This window comes from Myotis brandtii, unplaced genomic scaffold (genome assembly GCF_000412655.1).
Source record: "Myotis brandtii unplaced genomic scaffold, ASM41265v1 scaffold569, whole genome shotgun sequence".
Taxonomy (NCBI): domain Eukaryota; kingdom Metazoa; phylum Chordata; class Mammalia; order Chiroptera; family Vespertilionidae; genus Myotis; species Myotis brandtii.
Genome location: NW_005370127.1, coordinates 443,267 through 457,471, shown reverse-complemented (window position 1 = coordinate 457,471; position 14,205 = coordinate 443,267). Strand labels below are relative to the sequence as shown.

The 14,205-nt window shown below is 43.6% G+C and overlaps 1 protein-coding gene across 2 annotated transcripts in view; it reads right to left on the bottom strand.

Annotated features, from left to right (window-relative positions):
* Positions 1 to 2,709: 2,709 nt before the first annotated feature.
* LECT1 (leukocyte cell derived chemotaxin 1) overlaps positions 2,710 to 14,205 on the bottom strand; it is a 29,061-nt gene continuing 17,565 nt past the window's right edge. The window contains exons 5-7 of one of the 2 annotated variants that reach the window (XM_005878624.2): positions 11,383 to 11,536; positions 6,803 to 6,969; positions 2,710 to 3,242 (exon numbers count right to left, since the gene is read on the bottom strand). In XM_005878624.2, the coding sequence (XP_005878686.1) occupies positions 3,030 to 3,242; positions 6,803 to 6,969; positions 11,383 to 11,536 (534 nt within the window). In that variant the 3' untranslated portion in view covers positions 2,710 to 3,029. Of the gene's footprint in view, positions 3,246 to 6,802; positions 6,970 to 11,382; positions 11,537 to 14,205 lie in introns of both variants that reach the window. The other variant, XM_005878623.2, reaches the window with a different exon arrangement.

Genomic DNA, 14,205 nt, shown 5'->3' with positions numbered 1-14,205 from the left:
ACTGTTGCAACTCCCGCTCTGGGGGGTGGCTGAAAGCATGGGGTTTGTTTAGCTTCTATAATTGCAACATTGTTTCTTAGAGTGCAAGCTCAGAGCCCAGCAGCAGCAGGCGGGGAACCTCGGCTTCCTCCTTCACTGAAGCAAGCAAGCCTGTTCTCTTCAGCTGCCTGGCTGCCGGCTGCCATCTTGGTTGGCAGTTAATTTGCATATCTTGCTGATTAGCCAATGGGAAGGGTATCAAAGTTACGGTTAATTACCATGTTGTCTATTATTTAGATAGGACTAGAGGACCGTTGCAGGAAGATTCCTGCAAGAATAGGGCTTCGCTCCCATCTCTGCTGTTCCTACCCTGCCCTTCTCTGCCGCTCCTACCCCGCCCGTCTCTGCCGCTCTTACCCCGCCTGTCTCTGCCACTTCTCTCCGCCCATCTCAGCTACCTTGGCTTCGTTGCTTGGCTTCCTTCTACGGTGTCTTCAGTCTTTGCTCCCAGCCGGTATATGCAAATTAGCCGCCATCTTTGTTGGCAGTTAATTTGCATATCACTCTGATTAGCCAATGGATGTAGTGAAGGTACGGTCAATTTGCATCTGTCTATTATTAGATAGGATAGATTCTTCTCTTTCAAAGTAGGCCTTTAGTTTTCTACTTTGAACAAAATTTGAGTCTTCAGTCATTCCTACCTTTAAACCAAACTTTTGAGTTTCCCCCATCCCTTAAAACATAGGTGTTTTTTTTCCTAAGTTGCCTTCCTTGGGTACTAAGTGACTTTTCAGAACACAACATAATTGCTTTATCTATTATGAAGTAAATTATCTACTAGATTTTCACTTAATTGTGGGGCTTTGAAAAGGGAGCATCTTTTCAGGAGGCAGCCTTCTTTTCTAATGACATGCTTTCTTCCTTGCCAAGTCTGGCACCTGCTCTCACATGGAGAGTTACTAAGGTGATCCATCTAGAATGGAAACTTAACCAGCCCTCTTCTTGCCCCTTCTTTGCCTGAAACCTTTGATTGTGTCCCTATTTCTGACCTACCAAATAAATAAATGAATTCAAAATAACATGCAATATAAGGTATAGTTTTTGCCTACATTTCTATCTTAATATTACCTCAACCTGAATCCTCCATTTGCCTACTTGTACTCCACAATTCCCTCCTTCCCCCTCAGTGAATCAGTTAACTTTAAAACCTCTGGCTTTACTAGACTGCTCCCTCTGCCTCAAATGCCTTTCCTCTGTCACTTTCACAAGGCTAACTCATGCTCACTGAAGCTCTAGCAAAGGCGTCATCTTCTCCAAGATGCCCAATGCTGCCGTCTTTATCAAGGCCCTCGGTGTACTGAATCCTGACTATATCTCTCACGAGACCACACAGGCTCTTCTGTGCCGGGATCAGTCTTTTTTTATTTAGTTGTAGAACCAAGTACAGGTTGCTGGGCAGTGAGGTGGGAGATGGTGTGTGGAACCATTGGCACATATTTGCTTTGTAGAATGACAACCATTAACCATTTCAAAGATTAAACATGTACAATTCATAACTGCAGGAAGTAGCTGCTGCCTGAGAACACTTTGCCATTACATATAGTTCAGTATGTGTATTTCCTTTGTAGCTTTTTCTCCAGAAGCCTGCTTTGCTGTATATTCCCTTAAATGCAAGCATCTGAGCCTTCATCTGATAACCAGATTTTAAAAATTCTGTATGATCTTACAAATTGGAAAATACTAAATGTACACTACTAAGGTGTATTTAGAATATGAGAATGTAATAAGATCATGGTATCAAGACCTATCATCTCTCTGAATCCTTGTTTTGGAAAACTGATTTTCCTTAAAGTTCTTTATCTCTCAGATTGTGGGATTCAGAACTAATATGCCAAAAATATGAAATACCTGATCCTCTTCCTGATCTGAATATTTCAATTTCTAAAGACATCCCTGGTTCTTGTCAGTGTTCCTGAGAGACTTTATGTCATTATAAATAAATAGGCTATTCTTCCTCAGCTGTATCTGCCAAGCCGCAGCCAGCCCTATTACTAGGAGAGTAACTAATTGGTAATTGAACTACATCAACAGCCTGATTTGTATTCCAGAGGAAGAAATCATTACGCTTCTTCATGCCCAGTGAGCACTTATTGAAAAGAGTGTGAAGATCTCTTTTCAGAATGTCAATGAAAGTCCTCTTCCCACAAGTCTGATTTATCTCTGGCTACGTTTCCCCTCGTTAGCCTAATGCTTTTCCGGGAAGTGACTCCTAACATAGGGCAGCTACCTGTTATTCACATGCCAGATCGAGAATTTCCCATGAGCTACCACATTGAGGTTTATAATGTTTACTTTCAGGTAAATTCCATTATTTGTCCTGTTTTCCTTCTTTGTTTGTGGTTTGTTTTTTAATGTTTCTATTGATTTTTGAGAGAGGAAGGGAGAGAGGAACATCGATTGGCTGCCTCCCGCTCGCATCTGATCAGGGATCCAGCCCATAACCCAGGCATGTGGCCTGATGGGAATGGAACTGTAGACCTTTCAGTGCACTGGACAACTGAGCCACACTGGCCCGGGCTTGTTTGTGTTTTATCTGGAGACTCTGGGAGCACATTTGCAAGACTGGGAAGAACAGTAAAGGTTAAGAACAATTGAGGAATTCTATACAAAACAGAACAACTTAATTAGTGACTTGATTAAAAGGAACTCAAGTGTACATGAGAACTTGGACAAATTGTAAATTTTCATGTTTATTTCAAAATGGCTTGGGACGGAAATCTTATGAGCAGGCCTTATGGGCAAAGCAAATAAAAAATAGCAAGTAATAAAAGAATTATTATGACATTTTAGTCTACCCTTTCGGTACATTTGCACATTCTGGATAAAGTTCTGTAAAGCAATGGAGAAATATTCTGTTAACAGTGTCTCAAAGAACATTACTCAGATTGAGTATAAAATACTTTGTGGTCCCTTCAGCATCAAGAGTTTTCATACTTTGGTTGTCTCTTGAGTTACTTCTTCCTTTACCGCACCTGGTATATGGAGTGATTTCACACCATGCCCAAGATGCGGGCCACCCACCAGCTACACGGCATGACGATTCTGCAGGCCGACCGGCAGCCTTGGTAATTATAGGGCCACGGCTGATAGCCGCCCAGGGGCTCACAGATCTTCTGGCAATGGGTGTAGCTCCGCCTGCACTCTATGCAGCAGATTCCCTCGTGGTCCAGTCTAGGGTCGAATGTCATGCCTTCCCCTTCCTGCTGCTGTGAAATAAAAGAATTATTTGGGTTTTCTTCATAATGAGAAGTTTGTAACACATTTTTAAAAAATAAGATCCTGAATGTTCATTGCTATAAGAAAGCAGCATAATTTTCTGTAAGGAGTTTTCAATCATAACCTTCTAAGAAGTTCAGAATTTCTTCTAACATCCAGGAACTTCACCTACCTAATCTGTCACTGCAGGAAGGTGTTTTTTGTAAATATTGGTGGAGTGTCTCCATGCTTTAATGAGCCACAATCACCACTCAATAGGGACTCATCTTATTTTAAATAGGCAAACAAAAAGGAGTCATGATTCAAAAGTAGCATTTCTGTCGCTGTTAATTTAAGTCGGCAGGAACTCGTCCTTCCGTAGGGATGGCTTCCAGGCCTCCCGGGCGCACACTTTGGGACTCACTGACAGGCCAACGTGGCTGTTCCGGTTGTAGTGGCTGAGACACCGTGGAGTCATTTAGCTCCTGCCTTTACATCAATGTAAGGGGCTCTAACCCTCAGGAAAAGGCCCCACATAATGTGTGAAAATTCCAGACCGTAAACTGCCTTCTTGTTCCTGTGTGCCATGATTAGAGTTACAGAAATAAAGTCATATTGATGAAGTAAAAATTACCTACAAACAGCGTTTTCTCACCACTGGAGAGCACAGCGCTGGAAGGAACTTGTCCCCCTGCCAAATTTACGTATCTGGCTTTCCTTTTTATGGATATCTAGGGGTATAGTTTCTCTATCCTCTTTAATATGGTATTGAATTTCATTGCTCAGAAGCCCTTATTGTTAAAGTAAATCCTTTGTTCAATTTAAGCCTCTTTCCTGGAGGTAGGTGAACTTGGGCAGATGCAGCACCAAACACAGGCTTCAGCTGCGTGAACTCAGCACCCCTGTCACCTGTTCTGGTATAAAAAGTCTACTCAAATTTTTTGGAGGGAGATGGCGGTTTTTATTATGAAAGATTCAAACATACTGGAAGTGAAGAAAATTGTATACTGAACATCATCTAGATTTGACAATTGCTAACTTGTTAAATTTGCTTGCTTTTTCCCCCCGACCTTTAAAATTGTCATATTTGACCCATAAATACATTAGAATGTTACTTCCCAAATAAGAGAATATTTCTCTACACAATCACACTGCCATTATCACACCTAACAAAATTAACATTCCTGTTAAATTTTTGTCATCACAATATTTGTCTTCCTCTCATACCATTCTTTCATTTTTCAGACCCCTCCCCCACCCCTTTTTGGCTTATCTGGGACAACAACAAAAAAAAGACAACCATCTCACTAATTGTAGCTGATTCTTCTAGGGTACAGAGGCAAAAAGCCTGTTGATTGAGACATTTTTTAATCTTGAGGGTTCAGCAAAGCCTTGTTAGGATTAAAATGTTGCGAGGGAATCTCAGGTTGTTGCTCTAAGATACCTTAAAGAAATATGTGAAGGACTGAGGTCATGGAGAGGTGTCTGCTTAAAGGTGAACACAAAGCAAAGGGGGAAACTGATGTAGTTGGAGTTTTTAAAAGAATATGGACACTCAAGCCTGGAAGCCAGGTAGACACAGCCCTCCTCCCCACCTGTAAAGGGGCTGATGCCTTTACCCCTTGAACCAGATTCATCTAATCCAGCTACTTGGGGAATAAACTATATTAAATTTTCTGTTTGCCGATTCAGATTTTATTTCCTTTCTTATTCTTTGAGTTTTAGGGAATGAAGTACTGTGGTGTCCTGAATTTTCTGATAAGCCTTGAGCTATTTAAAAATACTTTTTACTCTAAGTCTTTGGAAAATATATTAGTCTAAAATGATAAATTAGAAAATATATCTGCAGCACAGGAAATGGAATGGGCCTGAAGAGGTTGCATAGAAAAAATACAAATGGCTTCTCTGTATACGAAAAGATGCTCGATCTTGCATATAATTAAAGACAGGCATGATAAAACAGCTAGGAGATAAATTTTACACCCCCCAAAAACTGGTAAAGCTTCTTTTTAAGTTTGATAATAGAGGCCTTTTATTACTATTTGAACACATGTAGCTAGTATAATTTCTTGGAAGACAATATGATATCCTCTATTAAAATATAAAATTCCTATCTACATTGACTCAGCAGACCCAAGAGTCAGTATTTATATTAAAGATATATTCCCTTGTGTACAAGTGGGGCAGTAAGACTGATAGCTAAAGCAATTTAATGGGTACCATGTGGCAAGCAGTGTGTGGAGTGGGGGCTTCACCTCATTCACCTTCCCACAAGCCTAACAGCAAAAGACAGAATTTACATGTCCACCAAAGCAGAACTAGTGAAGTTGTACATCTATCCACACAAAGTAATACGATGTGGACATTAAAATGGAGGAGGTAGATCTAGATAGGAGATACAATCTTCAAAATACCTTATTGTAACTGGAAAGCAAGGTCTAGGAGTTTTGTATGCTCTTTTGTGTTCAATTGTGTGTGTGTGTGTGTGTGTGTGTGTGTGTGTGTACTTAAGCAAAGAAACTGGGCAAGTAGCTATTGTTAAGAGGTTGTTCTGGGGAGGGTGTTTGAGATGGAAGGGAAACTCACTGTTAATTGTATACCCTCTTATACTGTTTTTAAAAAGTATATGCATGTATTATTTTTTCCATTAAAACACTAGTTACAATAAATATTTATTTTTCTACTTCCTGCAAAGTATAGTCATAGTAGATAATATTTTGTGGAAGATTTGATAAGTTTTGGTAAGTTTTTAACACGTTCGTATCATCCTTCCAAATACGAATTCTCAATAATATTTTGTGGCCCTAACCGGTTTGGCTAAGTGGATAGAGCGTTGGCCTGCGGACTCAAGGGTCCGGGGTTTGATTCCGGTCAAGGGCATGTACCTTGGTTTCAGGCACATCCCCAGTAGGGAGTGTGCTGGAGGCAGCTGATGGATGTTTCTGTCTCATCGATGTTTCTAACTCTCTATCCCTCTCCCTCTCCCTTCCTCTCTGTAAAAAATCAATAAAATAATATTTAAAAAAAATATTTTGTGGAAGATTTGATAAGTTTTCAGGATGTTAGTATCATCCTTCCAAACACCATCCTTCCAAGCACAGATTCTAAAGTGCTTATCTGTGTCTGACCTGCCTGCAGAGTGGGCTGAGAGTCCCCAGGGCAGAAGGTCCTGCCTGCCCGTGTGCACAGGGCCTGCATAAGCACGTTCTCAACAGATGTCTGCTGAATGGGTGAATAAAGTGGATACAAAGTGGGGAAAGAATACTTTCCTTCTGTGTGCTGCCCCCAGGGCACACTCTTGGAAACATTTTAACATAAATTCCTGGTATGACTTTGTCTTAGGGATTTGCCTGTGACTCAAGAAAAGGAGAGCAGGGAAAGCAGCTTTGAATGAGGTTCTCATCGCATTTATCAACCCAGCAACAAACAAATGAAGACACCTTTTTAAAATATTGAGTAAAAGTCTCAGTTGGATACTAAATGTTTGTTTGAAACCTCTAGAAATACTACCACTCCAGTGCAGGTTTAATGCATTCATCTGAGAATGTGGCACAAGCAGCGTACGCACGTGGTAAGGGTTGTCCGGGTTGAAGGGGTCTGAGTCCTCCTGCACGCTGGGTCTGGTTTTGTTATTCAGTCTTCCAGGGCCTGGGTTGCCCCGTGGTCCACTGCGTGGTCTTCTGGTGGTAGTTGTAACAGTTTGTGTTACCAATTCTCTTCTTTCCCTCTGAGTTTCTGCAAAAATGAATGAATGAATGAAATAAATGCTGCAAGTTGATTCCTTTATTTGAATAATTAAGGAAGGTCTGTGATTATCAGGATGAAAAACAAAAAAAAGACACATAGACACACCTACATACCACTTAAATTTGTACTGATGATTTTTGTAATAATAATGCAGGTTTTAGTATTGAGTTAGTAGTTAAATGTACAGGTAGCTAAAATTTTATTTTATAATACTAACTAAGGTAGATATTGTAAGATAGCTGACAAAACCCACCCACAATCCTGTGTTTCTTTGCCTGCCTCTATACTAGGAGCTAAGAAAGTAAAATACTACTCATTTCCCGAGCCTGCCTGGTAACGAGGAGTGCCCAAATCACACATTTCTGGCCAGTGAGACACAAGCAGAACATGCTAGTGCAGTTCTGGGAAAGCTTTTGCTTTCTTGGTAAAAGGGGGTAGATAAGGCCTCCTATGTCTTGTCTTCCTTTCTTGACTGTAGATGTGATGTCCGGGTTAAGGGCGCCGACCTGTGACCAGAAGTGATAGGCACAGGATGATGAGCAGCATGCTATGGGAAGGAAAATGCTAAGGTAGAAAGAGATGTGATGACATCACAGAGTAGCTGGTAATGCCAGAAACATATCTCCAGACTTCTGGCTATATGAAAAACATTCCACCTGTAGTTGCTGAAACCACTGCTGGTCAGGTATTCTGTTACTTGCAGCCCTATGCGTTCATAGTGGAGTGACTATCCTATATAATAAAGAGGTAATATGCAAATTGACCATCACACCCTCACAAGATGGCTGCCTGCAACCAGGCCGGCAGGGGGGTTAGTGAGGGATGACCAAACGACTGAACAAACAGAGGCCAGTGGGGGGGGGCAGTTAGGGGCAACCAGGTTGGCAGAGGGGGGCAGTTGGGGGAGACCAGGCTGGCAGGGGGGCAGTAAGGGGTGACCAGGCTGGTGGGGGGGGGCAGTTAGGAGCAACCAGGCTGGCAGGGAGGGGGCAGTTGAGGGCAACCTGGCCGGCAGCGGGGGGCAGTTAGGGACGATCAGGCTGGCACGCAGAGGCAGTGAGGGGTGATCAGGCCGGCAGGCAGGTGGGCAATTAGGAGCCAGCGGTCCAGGATTGTGAGAGGGATGTCTGACTGCTGGTTTAGGCCTGGGGATTGGATCTAAACCAGCAGTGGGACATCCCCCAAGAGGTCCCGGATTGGAGAGGGTGCAGGCTGGGCTGAGGGGGCCCCCCCCCCACCCTGTGCACAAATTTTGTGCACCGGGCCTCTAGTATATGTATAAAACTTTACAGTTTTCAGGGGATTTATTATCTTGGTTGATTCTTATAAGAAATCTTATGGAATAGAAAAAGCAGATACTTTTATACATGAGAGCACGAGGCTCCAGAAACACCAAGTGACTTAGCCAAGGTCACAGAGGTGATGGAAGAGATAGGAACTGAAGGTAAACTTCACTCTGACCTCCAGCCCAGTGCTCTAGCTCACCACACTGCCTCGTGGTGGGCCCCGCAGCATGGCCTACGGCTGCCGAGTAACAACAATGGAAAAGACCACACAGGGTGGACTTTGGTATCTCTCTGAGTCTCAGTTTCATCTGTAAAATGGGGATAATAATAGTATCTACTGGTATCTCACAGGGTTGTGATAGAGTTAACGAACAATTTGAAGGATTTTAGCATAGTTCATTTCCCAAGGAACTCATATAATACGTATTCATAGGTGGTGGTGATTATAGCATGCTATATTATTTATGAAAACTTAGATGTGCTTTATAGCTGTGGTTAGCCTCTTGGTTTCTGAGGCATTGTTGGAAAGGCTTCAGGGAGACATGGATTAAAATCTCCTCTTCTTTTAACTTAATGACCTCAGGTGAATTATTTAATCTCTGTGAACCTTAGTTTGTTCATCCATAAAATTGGATCATTAGTAGTTACGCAGACAGTTGTTGGTAAAGATTAAATGGGGACAATACGTAACAGTGCCTGACACACAGCCAAAGCTCAGCAGACATCAGCTGTCACCCTTCTCTCTGACCTTGTCTAGCTACCATTACCGGTGTCCCTGATAATACAGCATGTGATGCTGATGACCTGCCAGCTTCAAGATCCAAGGGTGGGGGTGCTGGACACCCTGGAGTTGGGGGCTTAGAATTAGGTGATGGGGCGCGAGGCACCCCTTAGAGGAGGTTTTTCCCCCCTTAATTTTATTCTAAAATATGACTGCATTGATGAGAGATTGGGAAAAAATCCCATTTAAAATTACTTTTAATTATATTGACAGAGTATTATATTAGTTTCAGGTATACAACATAGTGATTCAACATTTACATACCTTACAAAGTGATCACCACAACAAGACTTTAACCATCTGTCACCATACATAGTTAATACATAAAAATCCCTCATTTTTAATGTCTATGATATTCCATCCTATGGCTACATCAACACTGATTTAATCCTTTTCAAATCTGGAGGGCATTTCGGTGATTCCCACTGTTCTGGTGTTGGACGTAATGTATGTAATTCTCATATGGATGCTGTGATGATTGAATACTTACAACGTGGTCATGCTGTTGGGCTGGGAGGGGCCACAACACATCTTGGGTGCAGGAAACAAGCCCTTTCCCCAGGAACTCAGGCTGTCAGTCCCTAGCACTGCCAATAGCACCATCTTCCCAAACCCCCCCACCCCCCATCCTGCTGTGGTTTTACCCTAGCACCTTGCATCTTGCCATATGATTTTCTTATTGTAACTTTGTGTTTATTACTGTTTCCCCTTGCTAACAATGTAAACTCCCGAGGGCAGGGATTCTTGTTTGTTCTGTTCACCAGTGCATTCCAAGTGCCTGGAACAAGTAAATGGTACATAATAAATATGTCAATAAATGTTTGCTGAATGAATGAGTGAGTGAATGAATGAATGAACTCCCTGGGTAAGAGGCTTGTCCTCGAACAGAAAGTGCTTGGGGAGGGTTATCATCCATGGTAGCAGAGTTGCAGACTTTTGTCCTTGACTGGAAAAGGTGACAAGGTATTGGAGAAGTAGTTCCTGGGTGTGGAAAGCAGGAAGGCCTATTCCATGTAGAGGCAGGTGGGGAATTGAAAGTGAGAACTTGGCCAGTGGCCACAGAATTGTGAGTTGGGACCACCTACTGGGCAAGAGCAGGATGACAAAAGCAGCTGTCCATTTGGCAGCCCTCTCTCCAGCCCCCAACAGTCGGGACAAACACTGCTCGTGGTGTTATTTCTTACCGAGCCTGCCTGTGGCCTCAGGGTCCTTCTTAACCCACTCTTCCAGGCAGCCATGGCCACTGATGCATAAATTGAATCCTATTTGCCAAGCTCTGGGACAGAATAAGACTTGTGAACGGTAGGATTAAGTCAGCCATGGCAGAATCAGAAGTCTGGATTTTTTAAGCCTTGGTGAGGTTTTTAAAAATAAATGGTGGTAAAATATACATAAAATTTACCAGTTAAACCATTTTTTCAGGGTAAAGTTCAGTGGCATAAAGTACATTTACATTGCTATGCAACCGTCTATCTCCAGAATAGTTTTCATCTTGCAAAACTGAAACCCTGCAGCGTTAACAGTAACTGCCCATTTTACCCCCAAGCCTGGTTTCAATGCCTGCATTTTTTCATTATTATTTCCATGCTGCTTTATCTTGATGTTCAATAAAATCTTTTTAGAAAACATACCTATCTCAGCTGTGCTAGAAGAAAGGCCTTTTATCCACACTTGAGCCAGAGCTACAGAGCCGGCCTTTTTGGGGGGTGGGGGGCAGAGGGGTGACTGTGGTGGAAATAAAGAGTGAGGACAGCCCTGGGGACAGGAACGAAGGGGACAGAGCCTGGCCTGCGGGGCTCACCTGCCCTTCCCCACCCGGAAACAGCTGCAAGGTGTGCTCGGACCTCACTCAGAACCCAGGGCCCTTCATTTATTTTTATGGAACTTGGAGGCTGACGCTTGAGCCCAGAACTTAAAGAATCTCAACCTCTGCCCACAGCCGCATTTGGCTGTCCCATAATCCTAGGTTTGAACATAATAAAGATTCAGCGTCTCAGTCCATGGATTCTGTGCCTTAGGGAAAAAAAAAGTAAAATTGCGAAGTGCAAACAACTGAGATGGGGCAGAGTGGAAAGAAGTGGGAGCGTCATAAATAGAGACCAGGCCCTGCAGCAGGCTGGGATGCCTGGTTGCTTCCTGCTAACCCTGCTGCTGGCCGCTCTGCAACCTCAGGGCGGCCCTTCCTTCTCTCAAAGCTCTCGGGCCAATGACTGAGACCTGCCTGTGCACCCTGATCCCCCTTCCCGTCACAGCTCAGGCCCGTGGAGGGGCTCCCAGGGACCTCACACGGACAGGCAGCCTTCCACGCAGCATGAAGAGACTTGAAAATGTTACCTTTCGGATAAGTTGGTTTAAGCCAGAAAATAGGGAGGTCGCCACAGAGTTCTATGACTTTGGCGCTCAAGAAGCTGTTGTCCTTCACGGGCTGGCCTACAGCCACCCAGATAAGAGAACTTTCTTCATACTTAACTGGCATGATCTTGCCTTCCTGTAAGCAAGTGAAAATGAAATGCATTGAGCAAGAAGGCAGTGGAGAGTGGAGCATGCTGAGTATTAAGATTCACAGGCGGGTAAAAGATTACTCGGCTTTGTAAAAACTTAACGAGAATTCTGGGTGTATGTGTATGCCTGCCTTCCCCCCCCCCCCCAAACATACACTTTAAGGTTCTAATCTCTCCTCTTTGTAGCTCTCTCCACAATATTTAGCACCTGCCCCGCGCCGCACGCCAGCCTGCCTTTGGAAGCTGGAATGTGTGAATATAGAATCCTGAGTAGAAGTGAAAATTACTTGATACCGGCTTTGAGCTTTGGGTTAATCTGATGTTTCTGATCAAAGGTGTTTTTGAGGAAAAGCAATTGAATGGCCCTGGAATCCTACAAAGGATTGAGGAAGGCTCCATTTGGAGTGAAAATTTTTTGGGGTTTTGTACTGAACAACAATGGAAAAAGCAAGCGATTGGTTCTTTAATGTCATCAGTTCAAAGTGTTATTTAACATAAACCATTTCTCCCTTTCCCAGCTCTAACAAAACACATTTCAGATGTTCTTCACATCGAGCACACCACTGAGGTTTCAAAGCTAAGCCCGGCGTTTTCTTCTGCAGCGCGATGCTGAGAAAGGTTTGATAACCCAGGAGACCAATTTATTTTGCCAGGTTGTTCCTTTCATGTATTTATTAGTTTGCAATAGTTTGGAGAAATTAAAATGTTTTCTCTTTATTTTGAGCTGAAAGCAGCACTTCGTTTATGCTTTCTCCCCCAGGCTTATGGCTGCATTAGAACAACTCAGAGTTATTGGAGGAAGCAGCTCGCAGGTAATCTAGTTATTTACCTTAAATTAAATGGCTCCATCCAGGAAATGAATGCTCTTTGGGTGTAATAGCTTTTTAAAGTTATACAAAACTGATGAAAAATTTATAAGAGCAAGTGGTGCATACATCTACCCCATCATAATCGAAAGTGTGTGGGGAAAAGGTGGGCTGAGGGGATAATGCATGTAGATGCATCCTACAAGCTAGGAATGTTAAGCAAGCCCATGGCACGGACTGTCAGCTCTCTCCCCAATCTCCTGTCTTCCTCCCTTTTGGGCAGCACAATCTGCTTTGGTTTGAGGCAGCAGTGTGCCCAGTCCCAAGAGAGACTCTTGCTTCTCAGACCCTCCAAGCTGTGGATGCCGTGTGAGCAGTTCTAGACAATGAGGTCCACCCAGGAGGGTGTTGGGGCTTTGAAGCCTCTGCTTTCTTTTCTTTTCTTTTTAAAAAAAATATATATTTTATTGATTTTTTACAGATAGGAAGGGAGAGAGATAGAGAGTTAGAAACATCGATGAGAGAGAAACATCCATCAGCTGCCTCCTGCACACCCCCCACTGGGGATGTGCCTGCAACCGAGGTACATGCCCTTGTCCGGAATCGAACCTGGGACCCTTGAGTCCACAGGCTGATGCTCTATCCACTGAGCCAAACCGGTTAGGGCCAAAAGCCTCTGCTTTCTTGATCAAAGGGAAGTCAAGGTTGGTGCTGCTCAGCCTCTCCCTGACGTTCTTACTTGAATGTGTGACTGATGTTTGGAGCTGGAAGGAAAGGCCGAAATAGTCAGAGATGCTGGTCCCTGAGCCTCCACATTGCTTACTATGGAGCAAACATATCCTTATTTGTTTCAGTTACTCTACGTGTAGTTTTCTGTTAGTGACAGCCAAACACATTCCTGTGTTACACGAACATATTGTCTGAATTTGGTCTTGTCCATCAGAGGATCCACCACACACATATAAACAAATGAAACACAAGAAAAATAATTCACACCTATGGCCTGAGAAGAAAATCAGATGCAGACAAAGATTTAAATGCACACTATTCACCACAGTGAATTATGTATTCAAAAAATTATTTTGGATTATTATTTTAATTGGTTAAAAATTGAAGATAGCTGAACAAACAACTTTTAAAATTATAATCATACTAGTGGCCCAGTGCATGGATTCATGCACATTGAAAGGAAATTAATTAGAAGATTTGTGCAGTAATTACGTTACTGCAAAAAACTACATGTCAAAATAGTATATATAATATCCTATATAATAAAAGAGAAACATGCAAATTAACCATCCCTCTGCTATGGTCAAGCCATGCCCACAAGCCACACCCACCAGCCAATCAGGAGCAAGTATGCAAATTAACCCAACTAAGATGGCGGCCACAGAGCTGGAGCGAGCAGGAGGCTTGGGTTGTCCCCGGTGATGGAGGAAGCCAAGCTTCCCACCTGCCCACCTGCCCAGGGCCGGCCCTCAGCTCTGCTCAAGGCTACAAAGTTTCAATTATAGAAGATAAATAAATCCCAGAAAAAAAAGGAGAGGCTGGGAGCTTGGGTCACTGGGGGGGCGTGGCCAGCCTGAAAACGGCCATCAGCCCCTCACCCAGGCTGGCCAGGCACCCCAGCGGGACTCCCCCACCCTGAAGGGGCTGTGGGCAGCCTGAAAATGGTCCTCAGCCCCTCACCCAGGCTGGCCACATCCCCATGGGGTGAGGGTCCCCACTGGGGGGCTTGACCAGCTTGAAAACGGCCCTCAGCCCCTCACTCAGGCTGGCCAGGCACCCCAGCAGGACCCCCCTCCCTGAAAGGGGTGTGACCAGCTTGAAAACGGCCCTCAGCCCCTCAC